Here is a 21,756-nt window from a genome sequence, read left to right as displayed (position 1 = left end):
TCTGACGTCAGTTTTCAGCACTGTATAAATAAAAGTAAAAATAATTAAAATAAATACAACTGAACCACACATGAGCTGGATACAGCAAGTGATGCACAGAATTCCGCTGCACAATTTTTTTTTGTACATGTGCCAAAAAAAAAAGAAAAAAAATCCAAATTTCCATCAAGTAAATAGTTTTCAAAAGCAATGGCCAGAAATCTGATGTAAATTTTTAGTACTATATAAACACCAGTAATAAATAACTAAAATAAATAAAACCGAACCACACATTAGCTGGATTTGGCAAGTGATGCACAGGATTCCACTGTACATTTTTTTTTTTTGCACATATGCCAAAAAAAAAAAAAAATAAATAAATTTCCATCACATTGATAGCGGTCAATGACCACGTCCTTGTCCTGAAATGTTATCTGACATAAATGTTCAGCATTATAGAAATACCAGTAATAAATAATTAAAATAAATACAAATGAACCACATTTAACATAGCAAGTGAAGCACAGAATTCTGCCGTACATTTTTATTTTTTTTTTGCACATGTGCCAAAAAATAAATAAATCCAAATTTCAATCAAGTTAAAGGCTTTCAATGGCCATGGCTTTGTTGGCCTGAAATGTTGATATCTGATGTAAATTTTCAACATTACATAAATACCAGTAATAAATAAGTAAAATAAAAATAAAACTGAACTACAGATTAGCTGGATCTAGCAACTGATGCACAGAATTCCGCTCAACAATTTTTTTTTGCACATATGCCCCCCCCCCCCAAAAAAAAAAATCAAAATTTCCATCAAGTTGATAGCGGTCAATGACCACGTCTTTGTTGTCCTGGAAAGTAATTTACTGTAAATGTTCAGCATTATAGAAATACCAGTAATAAGTAATTAATCACTTGCTCTCCAGAGGATTTACCCCCCTTCCTGACCAGGCCATTTTTCGTGATACGGCACTGCGCTACTTTAACTGACAATTGCGCGGTCATGCAATGCTGTACGTAAATTAAATTTATGTCATTTTGTTCCCCCCACAAATAGAGTTTTCTTTCGTTGGTATTTGATCATCTCTTTGTTTTTTTTATTTTTTGCGCTATAAACAAAAAAAAGTCAATTTTGAAAAAACATTTTTTTTTAACTTTTTGCTATAAAACATATCCGATAAAAAAATTGAAAAAATTAAATGTCTTCAAAAAATGTATTCTGCTAAATGTTTTTGCTAAAAAAAAATCCCAATACGTGTAAATTAATTGGTTTATGTGAACGTTATAGCGACTACGAATGGCGGTATAGATACTGGAATTTGAAATAATTAAATTAATTAATTCATTAATTCATTATTTTTTTAATACTAGTAATGGCGGCGATCAGCAACTTATAGCGGGACTGCGGCGGGCATTCTGACACTTGGTGGGAACTGACATCCCCAGTGACACTAATACAGTGATCAGTGCTAATAAAAAAGCATTGGCACTGTACTAACGGCGCTGGGCAGGAACGAGTTAAAATAAATAAAATTGCTCAATATAGCAAGTGATGCACAGAATTACAATTAAAAAAATTTTTTTTACATATGTGAAAAAAAAAAAATCCAATTTTCCATCAAGATGACCGTGGCTTTGTTGGCATGAAATGTTGATATCTGAAATACGTTGTAAATACCAGTAATAAATAATTAAAATCAATAAAAGTGAAAAACACGTTAGCTCAATGTGATGAAAACAATTGTTTTGCACCTACGCCAAAATACGAAAAAAAAAAATACAAAAATACAAAGTTCCATCAAGCTGTCTTTCAATGACCTTTGTTGGCCTGAAACGTTGATATCTGACATCACTTGTGAAGGATATATAAAAATACCTGCAATAGATAAATAATATTTTTTAAAAATGAAGCTGCTCATTAGCTGGATATTGCAAGAATATTAGTAATAATGTTACAATTTTTTTCCAACATTTTGTAAATCTTTATTTACAAATAATTTATATTTTTATACAAATCTTGTGTTTCGTTACGGCAAAGATAAATAGAATTTTATAAACAGAGTTTGGAATTAGTTGCCTGATGCTTTATTATATGAACAGTGTGGTCAGTTTTCAATTAAAGTAGATGTAAACCCAATCACTCTAATCTCATGAAAGCTTCAAAACAGAACTACGGCCAAAAATCACAAGACTAAAAATAAAAAATGAACAGCCCGTTAAAAGATAAAAGTAACAAAACCAGCCTTTAGTCCAAAGCTTTCCCCCTGCAGTACTTTTACTCTGCCACTAGATGTCCTCAGGCCAGCATCATTCAGCTCGCCTCCTCTGAGCCCGGGTCATCCTGGATCATCCTTCTAACTTTTGACTGGACAGTGAAAGGAAAAGCAGCACAGTGAGTTCATCACCTTGTCACTCTGTTTTCTCCTCCTATCAGCATGCTCCACAGGACTGACTCTCACACACTCCAGGCCCTGATTTACAGGGACTCCAAGGCGATGATACCAGGTCGAACTGAGTTTCTTACACTGTAGTAAAAATGACATTTAATGGAGTATTAATGTTTACAGAGTTGCATTCGTTCAGTATTCACCCCCGCTTCTGAAAGTGACTACAAGCGGCCATTCCAACACGCATTGAACTGGAATAGTCCATCATTAGGAAACCCCATTCTGAGAAATGCCATGCAGCCATCACTGGAGTGCATGTAGACAGGACTACCAGTCTCCTCATCTCCTCCTGCGTGACCTGTCACTGGCTGGCTGCTAGGCATTGGGTGATCAGTCTCCTCAACACCTTCTGGGTGGCCTGTCACTGGCTAGCTGCTAGGCGTTGGGTGATCAGTCTCCTAAACACCTTCTGGGTGGCCTGGCACTAGCTAGCTGCTAGGCTTTGGGTGTCCAGTTTCTTCATTGCCTCCTGAGTGAACTGTCACCAGCTAGCTGCTAGATGTAGGATAACCAGTCTCCTCACCGCCTCCTGCATGACCTGTTTCTACCTTGATGCTTGGTGTTAGGTGACCAGTCTCTTCATCCCCTCCTGAGTGGCCTACCATCATCTAGCTGCTATGTATTTGATGTCCAGTCTCCTCCTCACCTCCTGAATGACCTATCACAGGATAGCTTCTAGGTGTTGGATGACCAACCTCCTCATCACATCTTAAGTGACCTGTTCCCAGATAGCTGCTAGGTGTGGGCTATCCAGTCTCCACATCACCTCCTGGGTGGCCTGTCACTGGCTTGACGCTAGGTGTTGGGTGACCAGTCTCCTCATCACCCCCTAAATGACCTGTTCCTAACTAGATGCTAGATGTTGGGTGACCAGTCTCCTCATCACCTTCTGAGTGGCCTGTCATTGGCTAGCTGCTAGGTGTTGAGTGGCCAGTCTCCTCGTTACCTCCTGGATGACATGTCACTCGCTGACTGCTATGTATTGGGTGGCCAGTCTCCTCATCGCCTCCTGGGTGACTTGTCATTGGCTAGCTGCTTTGAATTGGGTGACCAGTCTCTTCATTGCCTCCTGGGTGGTCTGTCATCATCTAGCTGCTATGTATTGGTGTCCAATCTCTTGATCACCTACTGAGTGACCTGTCATGGGGTAGCTTCCAGTTGTTTGGTGACCAGTCTCCTTATTACATCTGGAGTGACCTGTTCCCAACTAGCTGCTAGTGGTTGGATGACCAGTCTCCACATCGCCTCCTGCGTGACCTGTCAGTGGCTAGCCACTAGATGTTGGGTGACCAATCTCCTCATCACCTCCTAAACAACTTGAGGAGACTGGTAACCCAACACCTAGCAACTAGATGCTAGGTGTTGGGTGACCAGTCTTCTCATCACCTTCTGAGTCTGTCATTGGCTAGCTGTTAGGTGTTGGATGACTGGTCTCATCACTTCCTGAGTAACCTGTCACTGGTTAGCTGAGTGGCGAGTCTCCTTGTCACCTCCTGGATGACATGTCACTGGCTGGCTGCTATGTATTGGGTGGCCAGTCTCCTCGTCACCTCCTGGGTGACCTGTCATTGGCTAACTGCTTTGTATTGGGTGACCAGTCTCTTCATTGCCTCCTGGGTGGTCTGTCATCATCTAGCTGCTATGTATTGGTGTCCAGTCTCTTGATAACCTACTGAGTGACCTGTCATGGGGTAGCTGCCAGTTGTTTGGTGACCATTCTCCTTATCACATCCGGAGTGACCTGTTCCCAACTAGATGCTAGGTGTTGGGTGACCAGTCTCCACATCGCCTCCTGAGTGGCTTGTCACTGGCTAGCTGCTAGGCATTGGGTGACCAGTCTCCTCAACACCTTCTGGGTGGCCTGTCACTGGCTAGCTGCTAGGCGTTGGGTGACCAGTCTCCTCAACACCTTCTGGGTGGCCTGTCTCCTCAAGCTGGAATTGCTGTATGTTGTAACCCTAGTTCAAAATGATCTGTTCCAGCAGAACACTGGAGATCAGGAACCCTGATTCTAAGCAGAGCATCTGAAACTCCAGTGACATCCTCCTACCTAGTGCTCCAATCAACAATGCTGCTCGGTGAGCATGAGTGAAGCTGGTAGGAGCACAGTAATTGTGGTTGTGCAGGGAACTTGGACCACTGTGGTCTAGGTATCCAGCATGCTGGCGGCACAGGGAGATTTGATATAGGTCTATAGCACTAACTACTTAAAGTACACGTAAACCTTAACAATGAACTTCTCCTGTTTGCTCCCTTTTGGTCTACCATTGAAAATGCTCCATTTTATCTGTCCAATAAGGCCTGTTGATTTTTTCAGAAGTTCAAATCTGCCATGTGTCCTGCGCAAACTTCCTGTCCTATCTCAACAGCCCCTGAAGTTGATGCCTCTACTCCAGTGATCTATACTAGCTTCTGGGTCCCATGCTGAGTGTTCAGAGAAGTGTTCATTGAAAAAATACAAAGCATTCTCTAAATGGCACAGATCACCTGTGTTCACAATGCAGCAGGGCAGCCGCGCAACACAGGACTCGGAATCTAGTCGAGGTGTAGTCGCAGTGTGATTTCCAGCTTCCAGGGACATCGGCCATGTATGGTATATGTATACTTACATTGGTCCAAGCTGGAACTAGGTAACTGTGTGAAAAAATCCATACCTGGAATTCTTCTTTATTGAGAATGCCACTTGGACATTGCTAAACAAGGCTTGGTCACTAACATTTACACTTTATGAAGAGTTGTCCTCCATGTCTACTATCCTCCTCCATCCATGTCTACTATCCCCCTCCATCCATATCTACAATCCACCACCATCCATGTCTACTATCCCCATCCATCCATATCTACAATCCCCCACCATCCATGTCTACTATCCCCCTCCATCCATGTCTATTATCCCACTCCATCCATGCCTACTATCCTTCTCCATCCATGCCTACTATCCTCCTCCATCCATACCTACAATCCCACAACATAAATGGCTACTATCCCCCTTCATCCATGTCAACCATCCTCCTCCATCCATGTCTACTATCTTTCTCCATCCATGTCTACTATCCTCCTCCAACCATGTCAACTATCCTCCTTCATTCATGTCTAATATCCCGCCCCATCCATGTCTACTACCCCCCCATCCATGTCTACTATCCACCCTCCATCCATGTCTACTATTCCCCTCCATCCATGTCTACTATTCCCCTCCATCCATGTCTACTATCCCCCCCCCCATCCATGTTTATTATTCCCCTCCATCCATGTCTACTATTCCCCTCCATACATCTCTACTATTCCCCTCCATCCATGTCTACTATCCCCCTCCATCCATGTCTACTATCCTCCCCATCCATGTCTACTATTCCCCTCCATCCATGTCTACTATTCCCCTCCATCCATGTCTACTATCCTCCTCCATCCATGTCTACTACCCTCCTTCATCCATGTCTACTATCCCCCCCATCCATGTCTACTATTCCACCTCCATCCATGTCTACTATCCCCCTCCATCCATGTCTACTAACCTCCTCCATCCATGTCTATTATCTCCCTCCATTCAAGTCTGCTATCTTCCTGCATCCATGTCTACTATCCCCCTCCATCCATGTCTACAATCCCCCCCATCCCTGTCTACTATCCCCTTCCATCCATGTCTACTATCCCCCTCCATCCATGCCTACTATCTTTCTCCATCCATGTCTACTATCCCCCTCCATCCATACCTACTATCCACCTCCATCCATGCCTATTATCTTTCTCCATCCATGACTACTATCTTTCTCCATCCATGTCTATTATCCTTCTCCATCCATGTCTATTATCCTTCTCCATCCATGTCTATTATCCTTCTCCATCCATGTCTATTATCCTTCTCCATCCATGTCTATTATCCTTCTCCATCCATGTCTACTATCCTCCTCCAACCATGTCAACTATCCTCCTCCATTCATGTCTAATATCCCCCCCATCCATGCCTACTACCCCCCCATCCATGTCTACTATCCCCCCTCCATCCATGTCTACTATTCCCCTCCATCCATGTCTACTATCCTCCTCCATCCATGTCTACTATCCCCCCCATCCATGTCTACTATTCCCCTTCATCCATCTCTACTATCCTCCTCCATCCATGTCTACTATCCCCCTCCATGCATGTCTACTATCCTCCTCCATCCATGTCTACTATCCTCCTCCATCCATGTGTACTATTCCCCCTCCATCCATGTCTGTTATCCTCCATCCATGTCTACTATAGCCCCCCCTCCATGTCTACTATCCCCCCGCCATCCATGTCTACTATCCTCCTCCATTTATGTTTACTGTCCCCCTCCATCTATGTCTGCTATCCTCCTCCATCCATGTCTATTATCTCTCAAGTCTGCTATTTTCCTACATCCATGTCTACTATCCCCCTCCATCCATGTCTACAATCCCCCCCATCCCTGTCTACAATCCCCTCCCCCATCCATGTCTACTATCCCCCTCCATCCATATCTACAACCCCCCCATCCATGTCTACAATCCCCTCCCCCATCCATGTCTACTATCCCCCTCCATCCATGTCTACTATCCTCCTCCATCCATGTGTACCATTCCTCCTCCATCCATGTCTACTATCCCCCCTCCATCCATGTCTATTATCAGCCTCCAGTTATGTCTACTGTCCCCCTCCATCCATGTATACTATTCCCCCTACATCCATGTCTACTATCCTCCTCCATCCATGTCTATTATCTCCCTCCATTCAAGTCTGCTATCTTCCTACATCCATGTCTACTATCCCCCTCTATCCATGTCTACAATCCCCCCATCCCTGTCTACAATCCTCTCCCCCATCCATATCTACTATCTCCCTCCATCCATGTCTACAATCCCCCCCATCCATGTCTACAATCCCCTCCCCCATCCATGTCTACTATCCCCCTCCATCTGTGTCTTCTGTCCTCCTCCATCCATGTGTACTATTTCCCTTCCATCCATGTCTATTATCCTCCATCAATGTCTACTATCCCCCCCCCATCCATGTCTACTATTCCCCCTCCATCTATGTCTTACTATCCCCCCTCCATCTATGTCTACTATCCGCCTCCATTTATGTCTACTGCCCCATCCATTCATGTCTACTATCCCTCCATTCAAGTCTGCTATCTTCCTACATCCATGTCTACTATCCCTCTCCATCCATGTCTACAATCCCCTCCTCCATCCATGTCTACTATCCCCCTCCATTCATGTCTACAATTCCCCCCATCCATGTCTACAATCCCCTCCCCCATCCATGTCTACTGTCCCCCTTCATCCATGTCTACTATCCCCCTCTATCCATGTCTGCTGTCCCCCTCCGTCCATGTCTACTGTCCTCCTCCGTCCATGTATAATCCCCATGCCCTCATCCATGTCTACTATCCTCCTCCATCCATGTCTACAATCATCCTCCATCCATGTCTGCTATGCCCTTCCATCCATGTCTAATATCACCCTCCATCCATATCTACAATCCTCCTCCGTCCATGTCTGCTATTCCCTTCCATCCATGTCTACTATCCCCCTCTATCCATGTCTGCTATCCCCCTCCGTCCATGTCTACTGTCCCCCTCCGTCCATGTATAATCCCCCCCCGCTCTCATCCATGTTTACAATCCTCCTCCAACCATGTCTGCTATCCCCTTCCATCCATGTCTAATATCACCCTCCATCCATATCTACAATCCTCCTCCATCCATGTCTGCTATCCCCTTCCATCCATGTCTACAATCCTCCTCCATCCATATCTGCTATCCCCTTCCATCCATGTCTACAATCCTTCTCCATCCAAATCTGCTATCGGCTTCCATCGATGTCCACTATTCTCCTCCACCTATGTATCCTTATTGTTAGAATATAACATCTGATGTAAGATCTACAGAGGTGTTGTAAGTCCATCCAACATCACAACTCATCATGAGATGTACACTGCTACAAATATATTACATTGACATCACTTTGACCCTTTGTACGGTTGCATTGTCATTGATTTGCTTTTAATTGGACCCTGTCACCAAGAAAGAAGGCTGTTTAGACAGGAAGCAGTTAGTACACATTAACATGTTTCTGTTTCCTTTTTGTAATGGAAATTTGTGTATGGCACTGCTGGCTGTGTGCATTAATATCACCAACATGTCAAACCCAAGAGACACCAGAGAAAAGTAAATGATCACCCTTGAAAAATAATGTGTCACAACTAAAAATTAAGTTATTTAACAAGCTTCCACTATCCGAACCCTAAACTGGAACCCCAAGGGCTGGTGCACAGTACAACGCAGTTGCTGGTGTGCGGTAGGATGACAGCAGTGTTGACGCGCAGATTGCAACACATCGCACCGTGTACTTTTTTTTTTAAACAAACTTTATTGAAATTCACATGACATTTAATTAAGTTCTGTTGGCCACAGCGCAGTGTGAAGCAGTGGGATAATAATAATAATAATAACTATTATTATTATTAATAATAATAATAATAATTATTATTATTAATAATAATAATACTGATGACTATAATATTAATATTATCATTATTATTTTATGAATAATTGCTCTGCTAAGTGCAAAACCCACTCTGGGCAGAAGCCATACCACATAATGGTCTAAACAAGAATCCAACATCATGCAGCCTCCCACTACCACCTTTGTGTTTATGTAACTGCTTGCTTTCTACAAGGCTCTTTTACAAGGTATACAGATGAAACGGTGCATTTTTCATATATATATATATATATATATATATATATATATATATATATATATATATATATAAATAATTTTTTTTTAATTATTTTGTCACGTGGAAGAAAAATTACTTTTATAAAACTGTATATTTTTTTTTTGTATTATATTGCTACATTATGTTATTATTATTAATAATAATATTATTGTATTATATTTAAAAAAAATAAATATCTAAAAAATATATATAAATACATATACATATAGAGCATCTGGTTTTCTCTATTATTATGATTATATAGGCTGTATATTGTGCCAACAGTTTTTGCAGCGCTTTACAATATAAAGAGTGACAGTGCAGTTACAATACAAAAGGGTTAGGAAGACCCTGCTCTTAAAAGCTTACAGTCTAATAGGCCTTTTTTTTATTGAAAATGAAAAAAACTATTTTGGTTAAAAAAAGTGTTAACTGGAGTTGAGCTTTAATTTTTTTTGTGGCTTCAAAGAGGATAAAGACAAAATTTTTAAATCTATTGGCTCTCAGGTGAAAATAATGATCATTTCCTGATGATGGTTTCCTGGGGTATATGTTTTGTAAATTGAGCCTATATATCTCCATACATTGATTCATTTACTAAAACTAGAGAGTGCAAAATCTGGTGCAGCTGTGCATGACAGCCAATCAGCTTCTAACTTCAGCTTGTTCAGTTGAGCTTTGATAATAAAACCTTGAAGCTGATTGGTTGCTATGCACAGCTGCAGCAGATTAGTTTTAGTAAATGCACCCTCCAGTTTTAGTAAATCACCCCCAATACATTTTTTTTCCATGAATGTAGTTTATGTACAGTGGATATAAAAAGTCTACACACCCCTGTGGAAGCTCTCTGCCGACCATGGCTTTTGCTGTAGGATGCGACTAAGAAAATGTCAGGAAAGACCTACTAGAACAGCTGAACTTTATTTTGGGTTAATCAGAAGCACTTTAGGCGATGGCAAGGTGTGTACTGACCCCTATTTAACAGGATTTTGAATGCGATTGCTTAATTCTGAATACAGCTACATCCCCAGTTATGAGGGTGTGCACACTTATGCAACCACATTATTTTAGTTTTTTATGTTTACTTTCCCCCCTAAAAGATTTCAGTTTGTTGTTCAACTGAGTTGTACAATTTATAGGTCACATTAAAGGTGGAAAAACTTCTGAAATGATTTGTCTTTGTCTCATTTTTTTACATCACAGAAACCTGACATTTTAACAGGGGTGTGTAGACTTTTTATATCCACTGTAAGTTCTGTCCACTTTTTCTACATGTCTCTGTATATTGTTTCAGTGTTGGCAGTGTGTACGAGGTAATGAATATATCTGCAATTTCAGTGTTTATCTCATCTCTGTATTTTTAATAATGTTTATATCTCTTTCTATTTCTAGCACTATTGTTTATTCTATTTTTTTTTTTTTGCCTTGGAATCAAGTTTTTTTTTGTGTGGAATGCTGGCTTTAATTTGATCTGCTGAGGAATTGTGGTATTAAATATATTGGGATTCATCTATACAAGTTTCTAAGTATTATATACCTAATAAGGGAAGTCTTGGTCTGACTGTGGAGGATGGGCTGTCCATCTGTAAGCAATTGTGGCTTATTAGGGTCTGACATATTGAGGGTATTTGTTTCTAAATAATTTATAAATAAGGATTCTGACTTTTTTTAAATGGCATGATGGCTCTGATTATTTATTTTAAAAATGTAAAAAAAAAAATATATATATATTATATATATATATAAAAAACAAATAATAAAAAAAAAATTAAAAAAATAAATAAATATATATATATATATATATATATATGAATAAATACATAAATAATTTACAAAAAATAATTATATATATATATATAGTGGCAGAGAGGGGTGGTAGACACTGAGCAGTTGGTAAGGTCAGTCCTCCAGACTGACCCCGCCGCTCTAGAGTAGAACTACTGCTACGGGATGGCAGGGCTGTGCAAAGACACGTATATATACGTGATTTGCATTTCCGCCATGCCATTGGCGGCTACGGATGTCAATCACCACCATTTGTAGATGCTATAACTTTCATGTAAACCAATTAATTTACAGGTTTTGGGATTTTTTTTTTAGCAAAGACACGGAGCAGAATACATTCTGGCCTAAATTGATGCAAAATTTTATTTTTGAAATTTTTTTACTGGATGTCTTATAGCAAAAAGTCAAAAATATTGTCTTTTTTTGTTTATAGCCCAAAAGATAAAAAAACAGGCAATCAAATACCACCAAAAGAAAGCTCTATTTGTGGGAAAAAAAGGCGTAAATTAAATTTGGGTTCAGAGCTGCACAACCGCGCAATTGTTAGTTAAAGTAACGCAGCGCCGTATTGCAAAACATGGCTTGGTCAGGAAGGGGGGTAAATCCTCTGATTAAAGCCTATGTGTGAAAGGACAGATAGGATAACATGCTGGGGATTTTACTTGCTGTAAAAAAAACCCGCCGGCATGACCGCGCAATTGTCAGTTAAAGTAACGCAGGGCCTGGTCAGGAAGGGGGGGGGGGTGGTAAATCCCCTGGAGGGCAAGTGGCTAAAGCCTATGTGTGCATGGTAGCTGCGTGCAATTAAAATCCCCATATAACAAACAATCCCACAACAGAGGTAATCAATGGCCTCTTAACACTCCCCACCCCAGCCCCCACACACACATTGAATTGCTCCTTCCCCACTGCAGCATGGAGGATTTAAAGAACCGATTCTCCATTGTAAGAAGAAGGGGAGGGCTTTACTACAGTGTTTACATTTGGGATCGCTGTGATTGGCCTTCACAGCAATCACAAGGCACAGAGCTGCTCCAATCAGCTTTGTGCCTTCAGCCTATTGTTTCCACTGTTTATTGACAACAAGAGCAGAGACATTGTGCATGAGCTGGGCGTCAACGGCTATTTATAGGCGGCCTATCAGAACCGTGATATTAGGGACTAGAACGTTTTTATTAAGAATGTCTCGCTAAGGCAATTGAGCTACAAACTAGAATTAGTGAGTAAATGTGTACACTATATTGCCGGAAGTATTGGTCGGCCGGCCTTTACACGCACATGAACATTAATGGCCTCCCAGTCTTAGTCCGTAGGGTTCAATATTGAGTTGGCCCGCTCTTTGCAGCTATAACAACTTCAACTCTTCTGGGAAGGCCGTCCACAAGGTTTAGGAGGGTGTCTATGGGAAGGTTGGACCATTCTTCCAGAAGTGCATTTGTCAGGTCAGGCACTGATGTCGGGGGAGGAGGCCTGGCTCGCAGTCTCCACTCTAATTCATCCCAATGGTGTTCTATGGGGTTGAGGTCAGGACACTGTGCAGGCCAGTCAAGTTCCTCCACCCCAAACTGGCTCCTCCATGTCTTTATGGACCTTGCTTTGTGCACTGGTGCGCAGTCATGTTGGAACAGGAAGGGGCCATCCCCAAACTGTCCCCACAAAGTTGGAATCATGAAATTGTCCAAAATGTTGCCTTAAGAGTTCCCTTCACTGGAACTAGGGGGCCAAGCCCAACCCCTGAAAAACAACACCCCACTATAATCCCCCCTCCACCAAACTTTACACTTGGCACAATGCAGTCAGGCAAGTACCATTCTCCTGGCAACCGCCAAAGCCAGAAATGTCCATCGGATTGCCAGATAGAGAAGTGTGATTGGTCCCTCCAGAGAACACGTCTCCACTGCTCTAGAGTCCAGTGGCAGCGTGCTTTACACCACGGCATCCGACGCTTTGCATTGTACTTGGTGATGGAAGGCTTGGATGCAGCTGCTCAGCCATGGAAACCCATTCCATGAAGCTCTCTACGCACTGTTGTTGTGCTAATCTGAAGGCCACACCAAGTTTGGAGGTCTTTAGCTATTGACTCTGCAGACAGTTGGCGACTTCTGCGCACTGTGCGCTTCAGCATGCGCTGACTCCGCTCTGTCATGTGACGTGGCCTACCACTTGGTGGCTGAGTTGCTGTTGTTCCCAGTTGCTTCCACTTTGTTATAATCCCACTAACAGTTGAGCGTGGAATATTTAGTAGCCAGAAAATGTCACGGTTGGACTTATTGCACAGGTGACAACCTATCACGGTACCACGCTTGGAGTCACTGAGCTCCTGAGAGCGACCCATTCTTTCACCAATGTTTGTAGAAGCAGTCTGCAGGCCTAGGGGCTTGATTTTATACATTTTTGCCCATGTGGGGGGGACACCTGAATCACATGATTTGGAGGGCGGGGCCAATACGTTTGGCAATATGATGTTTATGCTAATGGGGCTGATTTATGAAAGGTAATTGACATACAATCTACATATACACACATGATGGTGATGATGGTAGTTCCTGGATTTGAAAATCTGATGATAAAAACCTGTGCATTCATACTAGGGGCGCGTGCCCTAGTGGACCCCATATAAAGGGGAGGTACGAAAGCAGGGCTTTATTAAAGCGGGAACATGGAGCAATGCAGTTCCAGCACCTTCAGTACTGAATGCTTGTAATGGCAAGGGGTGCTGGGGTGTGCTGGAAGGTCTATTGATGTTGGCTGCTGGGGGGGATCTATTGTCACTGGAGGGGGTCTGTTTTGCACGTCGGTCTATTGTTGCTGAAGAGTTCTTTTGTTGATTGTGGGCAAGGCTTTTTTTCAGTGGGAATGTTGAATATTGATACTGTTGTTGCTGGAAGGGATATACTGCTGAGGGAAGGGTCTATTGTTGCTGGAAAGTCTATTGATTCTGGCTACTTAGAGATCTGTTGTTGCGACTGGGGGGTCTATTGTTGCTGGGGTGGTGTTTTGTTGTGGAGGTCCATTGTTGTTGGGGAGGGGGGTCTATTGCTGCTTGCTCCAAGGGATAAATGTTACTGCTTTTCTTATTATCTTTAACAAATTTCATAAAAATTACTTATCACCAGAGAATGATACTTTTCTTTGTATTCTCTAAAAGGAGTGGTACTGGGGAGGTGGGTCTATTGTTGCTAGAGGGGGGAACTGTTGTTGCTGGGGGAGGGGGGTCTTTTGTTGCTGGCTCCAAGGGATCTATTTTTCTGCTTTTCTTGTTACCTTTAACAAATTCCATACAAAATACTCAACACCACAAAATGTATTTATCTCAGGTACTTATATAATGCCATCAATTTACACAGCGCTTTACATATATATTGTACATTCATATCAGTCCCTAACCCTCAAGGGGTGTACAATCTAAGGGCCCCAACTTACATATACTAGGGCCAATTTACTTACCAGCATGTCTTTGGAGTGTGGGAGGAAACCCATGCAGACACGTGGTACAGTGGTTGGGATTCAAACTGACAACCCTAGAACTGGCAGTTAGAAGTGCTAACCATTTAGCCACTGTGCTGATACTGCGCTCTGTATTCTCTAAAAGGAGCCATACTGGGAGGTGGGTCTATTGTCACTAGAGGGGGGAACTGTTATTGATGGGGGGGGGCTATTGCTGCTGGCTCCAAGGGATCTCTTTTACTGCTGTTCTTGTTATCTTTAACAGATTCCATACAAATTACTTATCACCACAAAATGATATTTGGTTCTGTATTCTCTAAAAGGGGTAGTCCAGGGAGGTGGGTAGGGGGTGGAACCAAGGGACGGTGCTCAGATGTGGGTAGGGGATGGAACCAAGGGACAGTGCTCAGAGGTGGGTAGGGGAAGGAACCAAGGGATGGTGCTCAGAGGTGGGTAGGGGGTGGAACCAAGGGACGATGCTCAGAAGTGGGTAGGGGATGGAACCAAAGTATGGTGCTCAGAGGAGGGTAGGGGGTGGAACCAAGGGATGGTGCTCAGATTTGGGTAGGTGGTGGAACCAAGGGACAGTGCTCAGAGGTGGGTAGGAGGTGGAACCAAGGGACGGTGCTCGGAGGTGGGTAGGGAATGGAACCAAGGGACGGTGCTCGGAGGTGGGTAGGGGATGGAACCAAGGGACGGTGCTCTCTTTTACTGCTTTTCTTGTTATCTTTAACAGATTCCATACAAATTACTTATCACCACAAAATGATAATTGGCTCTGTATTCTCTAAAAAGGGTAGTCCAGGGAGGTGTGTAGGGGGTGGAAACAAGGGACAGTGCTTGGAGGTGGGTAGATGGTGGAACCAAGGGATGGTGCTCGGAGGTGGGTAGGGTGTGGAACCAAGGGATGGTGCTCGGAGGTGGGTAGGGGATGGAACCAAGGGACGGTGCTCAGAGGTGGGTAGGGGGTGGAACCAAGGGACGGTGCTCAGAGGTGGGTAGGGGAAGGAACCAAGCAACGGTGCTCAGAGGTGGGTAGGGGGTTGAACCAAGGGATGATGCTCGGAAGTAGGTAGGGGATGGAACCAAGGTATGGTGCTCAGAGGAGGGTAGGGGGTGGAACCAAGGGAGGGTGCTCAGAGGTGGGTAGGTGGTGGAACCAAGGGATAGTACTCGGAGGTGGGTAGGGGATGGAATCAAGGGACGGTGCTCGGAGATGGGTAGGGGGTAGAATCAAGGGACGGTGGTCGGAGTTGGGTAGGAGATTTAACAAGGGACGGTGCTCGGAGATGGGTAGGGGGTGGAACCAAGAGACAGTGCTCAGAGGTGGGTAAGGGGTGGAACCAAGGGATGGTGCTTGGAGATGGGTAGGGAATGGAACCAATGTACAGTGCTTGGAGGTGCGTTGAGATGTGGAGACAAGAAGTGACTCAGAAGGGAGGAGTTCCTGCACCTATTTTTGCAAAAAAAAAACCCTATACAAAAGTAACATTACCTGGGTGTTCAAATTATTTACTATATATATATATGTATATACGAAAAAAGACAGAAAATTTGGAAACAAATATATTTTTGCTTTCTACTATAAACTATTTCCAATAAAAATAATGTTAAAAATCAAATTTCTTCATAAATTATAAATTTATGCCAAAGTGTAATTGGGACAGTACATTGGCTAAATGGTTAGCACTGGCAGTACTCGGGTCATTGGTTTGAATCCCAACGATGGCACCACCTGCCTGGAGTTTGAATGTTCTCCCTGTGCCTCTGTGGGTTTCCTCCACACTCCAAACACATGCTGATAAGTCTAAATTGGCCCTCGTGTATGAATGTGAGTAAGGCTGGCCATACACTATACAATTTTCTGTCCAATTTCCTTTAGTTTTACCTTCAACTATGTAGTGCAAGAGCCTGCATAATTGGATACAATTGAAAGTGTTGTTAGGTTTGACCTCCTATTATATGGTTTTTGGCAAATCTAAACCAAAAATCTCAAGAAAATTTTATAGTGTATGGCCAGCCTTAGGGACCTTAGATTGTACACCCCTTGAGGGTTAGGGACTGATGTGAATGTACAATATATATGTAAAGCACTGAGCAGGGGCGGACTGACAATTCATGGGGCCCCCAGGCAATAGGGGATCATGGGGCCCCTGTGTCCTTGCCCAAACTCAAAAAAGCCAATGAAAAAGGTACCAGGGGCATCTCATGAGGCCCTGTACTGACCCCGGGGCCCGCCGGCAGTGCCCGAGTTTCCAAACGGTCAGTCCGCCCCTGGCACTGAGTAAATTAACAGCGCTTCTAAGTACCTATAATAAATAGATGAATATTCTGTTAGATGTCTTTGGTAAAAAAAAAAAAAAAAATACCAGAAAGTGTATAGCATCTAAAACTATGGTATATACTGTACACTGGAATTTTTTTTTACTAGTAATGGCGGTGATCAGCGACTTATAGAGGCACTGTGATAACGCGGCGGGCAATCTGACACTAACTGACACTGGGTGGGAACTAACTACCATCTCCAGTGACGCTAATACAGTGATCAGTGATAATACTATACACTGTCACTGTACTAATGGCACTGGGTGGGAAGGGGTTAACATCTCACACGGGAACCGCCCCTGATAGTTGGGAGTCTGTACGACTTACGGACCTGGCGGCGAAAGAGTTAATGGAACTCTAATTAGTCAATATCTATAATTCTTTACAGTTCACCTGTGTTCATGCACACCAGGGGCGGACTGACCATTTGGAAACTTGGGCACTGCCCGAGGGCCCGGTGTCAGTAGGGAGCCCCATGAGATGCTCCTGGTACCTTTTTCATAGGCTTTTTTGAGTTTGGGCAAGGACACAGGGGCCCCATGATCCCCTATTGCCCGGGGGCCCCATGAGTTGTCAGTCCGCCCCTGATGCACACATATGTAAATGGTGATCGCACCACACATGTGAGGTATCGCCACAAACGTTACAGCGAGAACAATAATTCGAGCACTAGACCTCCTCTGTAATGCTAAACTGGTAACCTGTAAAAAATTTTAAAGGGTCGACTATGGAGATTTTTAAGTATCAGAATTTGTGGCCATTCCACGTGAGTGCGTAATTTTAAACTGTTACCTATTAGGTATCTATTTACTCGCCATAACATCACCTTTTATATTTTACAAAAAATTAGTTATATATTGTTTTTTTTTTTTTGCTTTAAAATTCAATAAAGTGTATTTTTTCCCAAAAAATTGCGCAAATACCGCGTGACATAAAAAATTGCAACACCCACCATTTTATTTTCTCTGCTTAGATATGTATGTGTATAATGTTTGGGGTTTCTGAGTAATTTTCTAGCAAAAAAAAGCCAATGATTTTTACATATAGGAGAGAAATGTCAGAATTGGCCTGGACTGGAAATAGATTAAAAAAAAATTACATTAAATTTAAAAAAAAAAAAAAAAAAAAAAAAATATATATATATATATATATATTTTTATATATATATATATATATATATTTATATATATATATATATATATATATACTCCTAGATTGTAAGCTCCAAGGAGAAGGGCCCTCAAATCCCTCTTGTATTGAACTGTATTGTTGCTGTATTGTAAAGCTCTGAGCAAACTGTTGGCGCTATATAAATCCTGTATAATAATAATAATATATATATATAATCTAGTAAATGAGATTTGAATTAAAATAAAAAATTGCGCTCACTGATGTGGCAAAGAAATTCAAATCTCCCTTTAGTCGCTCCACTTCGTTTTAATGTTCGGCTTGCTGAGTTTTGATCCCCGACAATATTTCTGGAGGATTTCACGGGAGGCCAAGATTTACATCTTATATTATCTCATGAGATAACGTGTAAATATTTAGATCGCAAACAACAACTGTACCGGAGTATTTATCCGTCCCGGAGTGGATTTTATCACGTCTAACCATCAGCTTATTTAAGCTGTAGTGTGTGTCAGTTTGAAGTAGCGGCGGTGTCAATCACCGGCACGGATCGTGAAAACACAGCGCTGTGCCGGGTTGCCCTGAGGGCCTTTACCTTTACTTTGAAACATATGGGCACCATTTTTACACCATTCAAAGGAATGAAAGTGAAAATAAACAAATTACAAAAAAAAAAGTAAACATAAGAAAAATCTGAAATCTGCTTTTGGACTGTTATAGGTTTAATGAACTTATTCATCTGGATAGATATTATAAAATAGAAAAAAAAAATTGCTTTATTTAAAAAAAATAAAATAAAAAAAATAAAAATAAAAAAAGAATTAAATAGACATCAAAACTAAATTAATGACATTCATTTTTTTTTAAAACACTGTGTATTACAAACAAGTGTTATTTATTATTAATAAAATACTTGTTTTCACTTTTTTTATCCTTTGTCGATCTCCTGCAGCCTCTTTGCATCCACTCTATTTATTATTATTTTTTAAATAATGCAATTGTATACAACAGTTGCATTATTAAATCTATGGCAGTTCAGACGGGCGGTGCACCCAGAAGGTGGCAGGCTAAAGGCTTTCATTGCTGTCAATGGAGCCTCCAGCTTGGATGTGATTACTATGTCAATGCTCACATGGGGATCGCATTATCGGGATCCACTCTGATTGGTGGAGGCAGGGCTTTTTTCAGCGGGAATGCAGGGTAACACAGTTCCAGCACTTGCAGCACTGAATGTATGCAATGGCAAGGAGTGATGGGGTGTGCTGGAGGGTCTATTGATGCTGGGTGTAGTGTTGCTAGGGGGCGATCTATTTTTATGTGGGGGGGTCTATTGTTTCTGGGGAAGGGGGGTCTTATGTTTCTGGGAGGGATCTAATGTTGAAGAAGAGGTCCATTGATGCTGGCTGCTGGGAAATCTGTTTTTGCTGCTGAGGGTCTACTGTTGTGGGGTGATCTATTGTTACTGGTGGGTCTATTATTGTGAGGGATCTATTGTTGCTGAAGTAGTCTATTGCTGTGGGGGATCTATCATTGTTGGGGTTTTATTGTTGTGGGGGAATATATTGTTGCAAAGGGTGTCTATTGTTGTGGGGGATCTATTTTTGCTGGGGGATATCATAGTGGGGGGTATATTGTTGTTGTGGGTCTATTGTTGTAGGAAGATCTATTGTTGCTGGTGGGTCCATTGTTGTGGAGGGGGTCTATTGTTACTGGTGGGTCTATTATTGTGAGGGATCTATTGTTGCTGAGGTAGTCTATTGTTGTGGGGTATCTATTGTTGTGGGAGATCTATCGTTGTTGGGGTTTTATTGTTGTGGGGGAATCTATTGCGGCAGAGGGTGTCTATTGTTGTGGGGGATCTATTGTTTATGGGGGCTATTGTACTGGTGGATCTATTGTTGCTGTGTTTCTATTGTTGTAGGGAGATCTATTGTTGCTGGTGGGTCTATTGTTGTGGAGGGGGTCTATTGTTGGATGGGGGATCTATTGTTGCTGGAGGGGATCTATTGTATTAAAATTATATTTGGTTCTGTATTGTCTAAAAGGAGCAGTACTAGGAGGTAAGTAGGGGTGGAACCAAGGGACGGTGCTCAGAGGTGGGTAGTGGTCGGAGACAAGGGGTGACTCTGGGCTGTGTAGTGTTCCTAGGGGGCGGTCTATTTTTATGTGGGGTGTCTGGGGAAGGGGGGTCTTATGTTTAAGGAGAGGTCCATTGATGCTGGCTATTGTTGCTGAGGAAGTCTGTTGTTGCTTGGGGTCTATTGTTGCGGGGGATCTATTGTTGCTGGAGGGTCTGTTGTTGGGGATCTATTGTTGTTGAAATCTATTGTTACAGAGGGTGTCTATTGTTGTGGGGAATCTATTGTTGCTTGGGGTCTATTGTTGTGAAGAATTTATTGTTGCTGGGGGAGTCTATTGTTGCAGGGGGATCAGTTGTTGCTGGGGGTGTCTTGTTGTGAGGGGATATATTGTTGTTGTGGGGTCTCTTGTTGTATGGAGATCTATTGTTTCTGGGGGGTCTTTGGTTGTAGGGAGATCTATTGTTGCTGGTGGGTTTATTGTTGTGAGGGTATCTATTGTTGCTGGGGGGTTTCTTGTTGTATGGAGATCGATTGTTGCTGGTGGGGTCTATTGTTGCTGGGGGGTCTATTGTTGCTGGGGTTCTATTGTTGTGAGGGATCTATTGTTGCTGGAGGAGTCTATTGTTGCGGGGATCCCTTGTTGCTGAGGTCTCTTTTGTTGTTGGGGGATCTATTGTTGCTGGGGGTTTCTTGTTGTATGGAAATCTATTGTTTCTGGTGGTCTGTTGTTTTAGGGAGATCTATTGTTCCTGGGTTGTCTTTGGTTGCAGGGGGGTCTATTGTTGCTGATGGGTCTATTGTTGCTGGGGGATCTATTGTTGCTGGAGGGGATCTATTGTATCAAAATGATACTTGGTTCTGTATTGTCTAAAAGGAGCGGTACTGGGGGTGGGTAGGAGGCGGAACCAAGGGGTGGTGCTCAGAGGTGGGTGTGGGTCGGAGACAAGGGGTGACTCAGGAGGGGGAAGTTCCTGTACCTATTCTTTGAGAGAAAAACCTTGGGTTCCTCATTAGGGATGAGCTTGGGTTTGGTCTGAACTCATGTTCGGCTTAACCCGAGAAGAAGCTTTTAGGTTCTGATAACCCCCACAATCACGGGGCCAGGGCTGTTGAGAAGTGGCCCTTGAGGGGTTGCTCCTGACATCATCGACCTTATATGGCCATATGGACCAAGCCCAGGCTCGTCCTTGATCTTCCTTGGTCCTTGGCTCATTCCTGATCACCAGTGTGGATTGGATTGAGAGCCCTTTATGCAGATGCTGGCTCAGTCTCAAGCCATCTCACCATAGGAGGACAAGGCGTCATGGGGGGGGAACACTCTACGGATTACAGGCAGGGAGAGCTTGAGAATACAGAATACAAGACCACCCCATTGAGCACGTGACATCATCTCAGCCCGGGCGACTGAGGACGTGCTTCCTCCTGCCTGCAGCAGACTGGTGACATCATGTCAACTTAGGATTTGCTCGTACTTGGAGCTCTCAGTTGACGTGCTTGTTTAGTGTGATAGCAAATTTCCCTGGTTCCCATGCAGATCTCCTAACCGGTGTTTTCTCTTTCTTCAGTCCCAGTCGGATGATGAAAACCTTCCCTGTAACCTGGAAAAGGAAGACCACTCATCCCCCAGCCCTCCATCCACCCCGTCTGTGTGCTCCCCGCCATCTTCCTCCTCCTCCTCCTCTGCACCTTCAGACGGAAAGAACATTTGCTCCAGCTGTGGCCTGGAAATCCTTGACAGATACCTGCTCAAGGTACGTATGCCTATAGTATCTACATAAACATGAGCCTATGTATAACCAGTTTCTTTTTTCATTATGATGGATAAAACCAG

General features: G+C 42.8%; 1 protein-coding gene across 1 annotated transcript in view; it reads left to right on the top strand.

Annotated features, from left to right (window-relative positions):
• The window catches only part of LHX6 (LIM homeobox 6), a 181,671-nt gene that overhangs the window by 27,790 nt on the left and 132,125 nt on the right, over positions 1-21,756 (top strand). Inside the window, exon 2 of the mRNA XM_089673539.1 lies at positions 21,491-21,676. Within this exon, the coding sequence (XP_089529665.1) occupies positions 21,491-21,676 (186 nt within the window). The remainder of the gene's footprint in view (positions 1-21,490; positions 21,677-21,756) is intronic.

This window comes from Staurois parvus, unplaced genomic scaffold (assembly GCF_062004578.1).
Source record: "Staurois parvus isolate SC_StPar_1 unplaced genomic scaffold, SC_StPar_1.0 ptg000140l, whole genome shotgun sequence".
NCBI classification, from domain to species: Eukaryota; Metazoa; Chordata; class Amphibia; order Anura; family Ranidae; genus Staurois; species Staurois parvus.
Note: the sequence above shows the minus strand (reverse complement) of the source record. Positions and strands in the feature narration are given on the sequence as shown.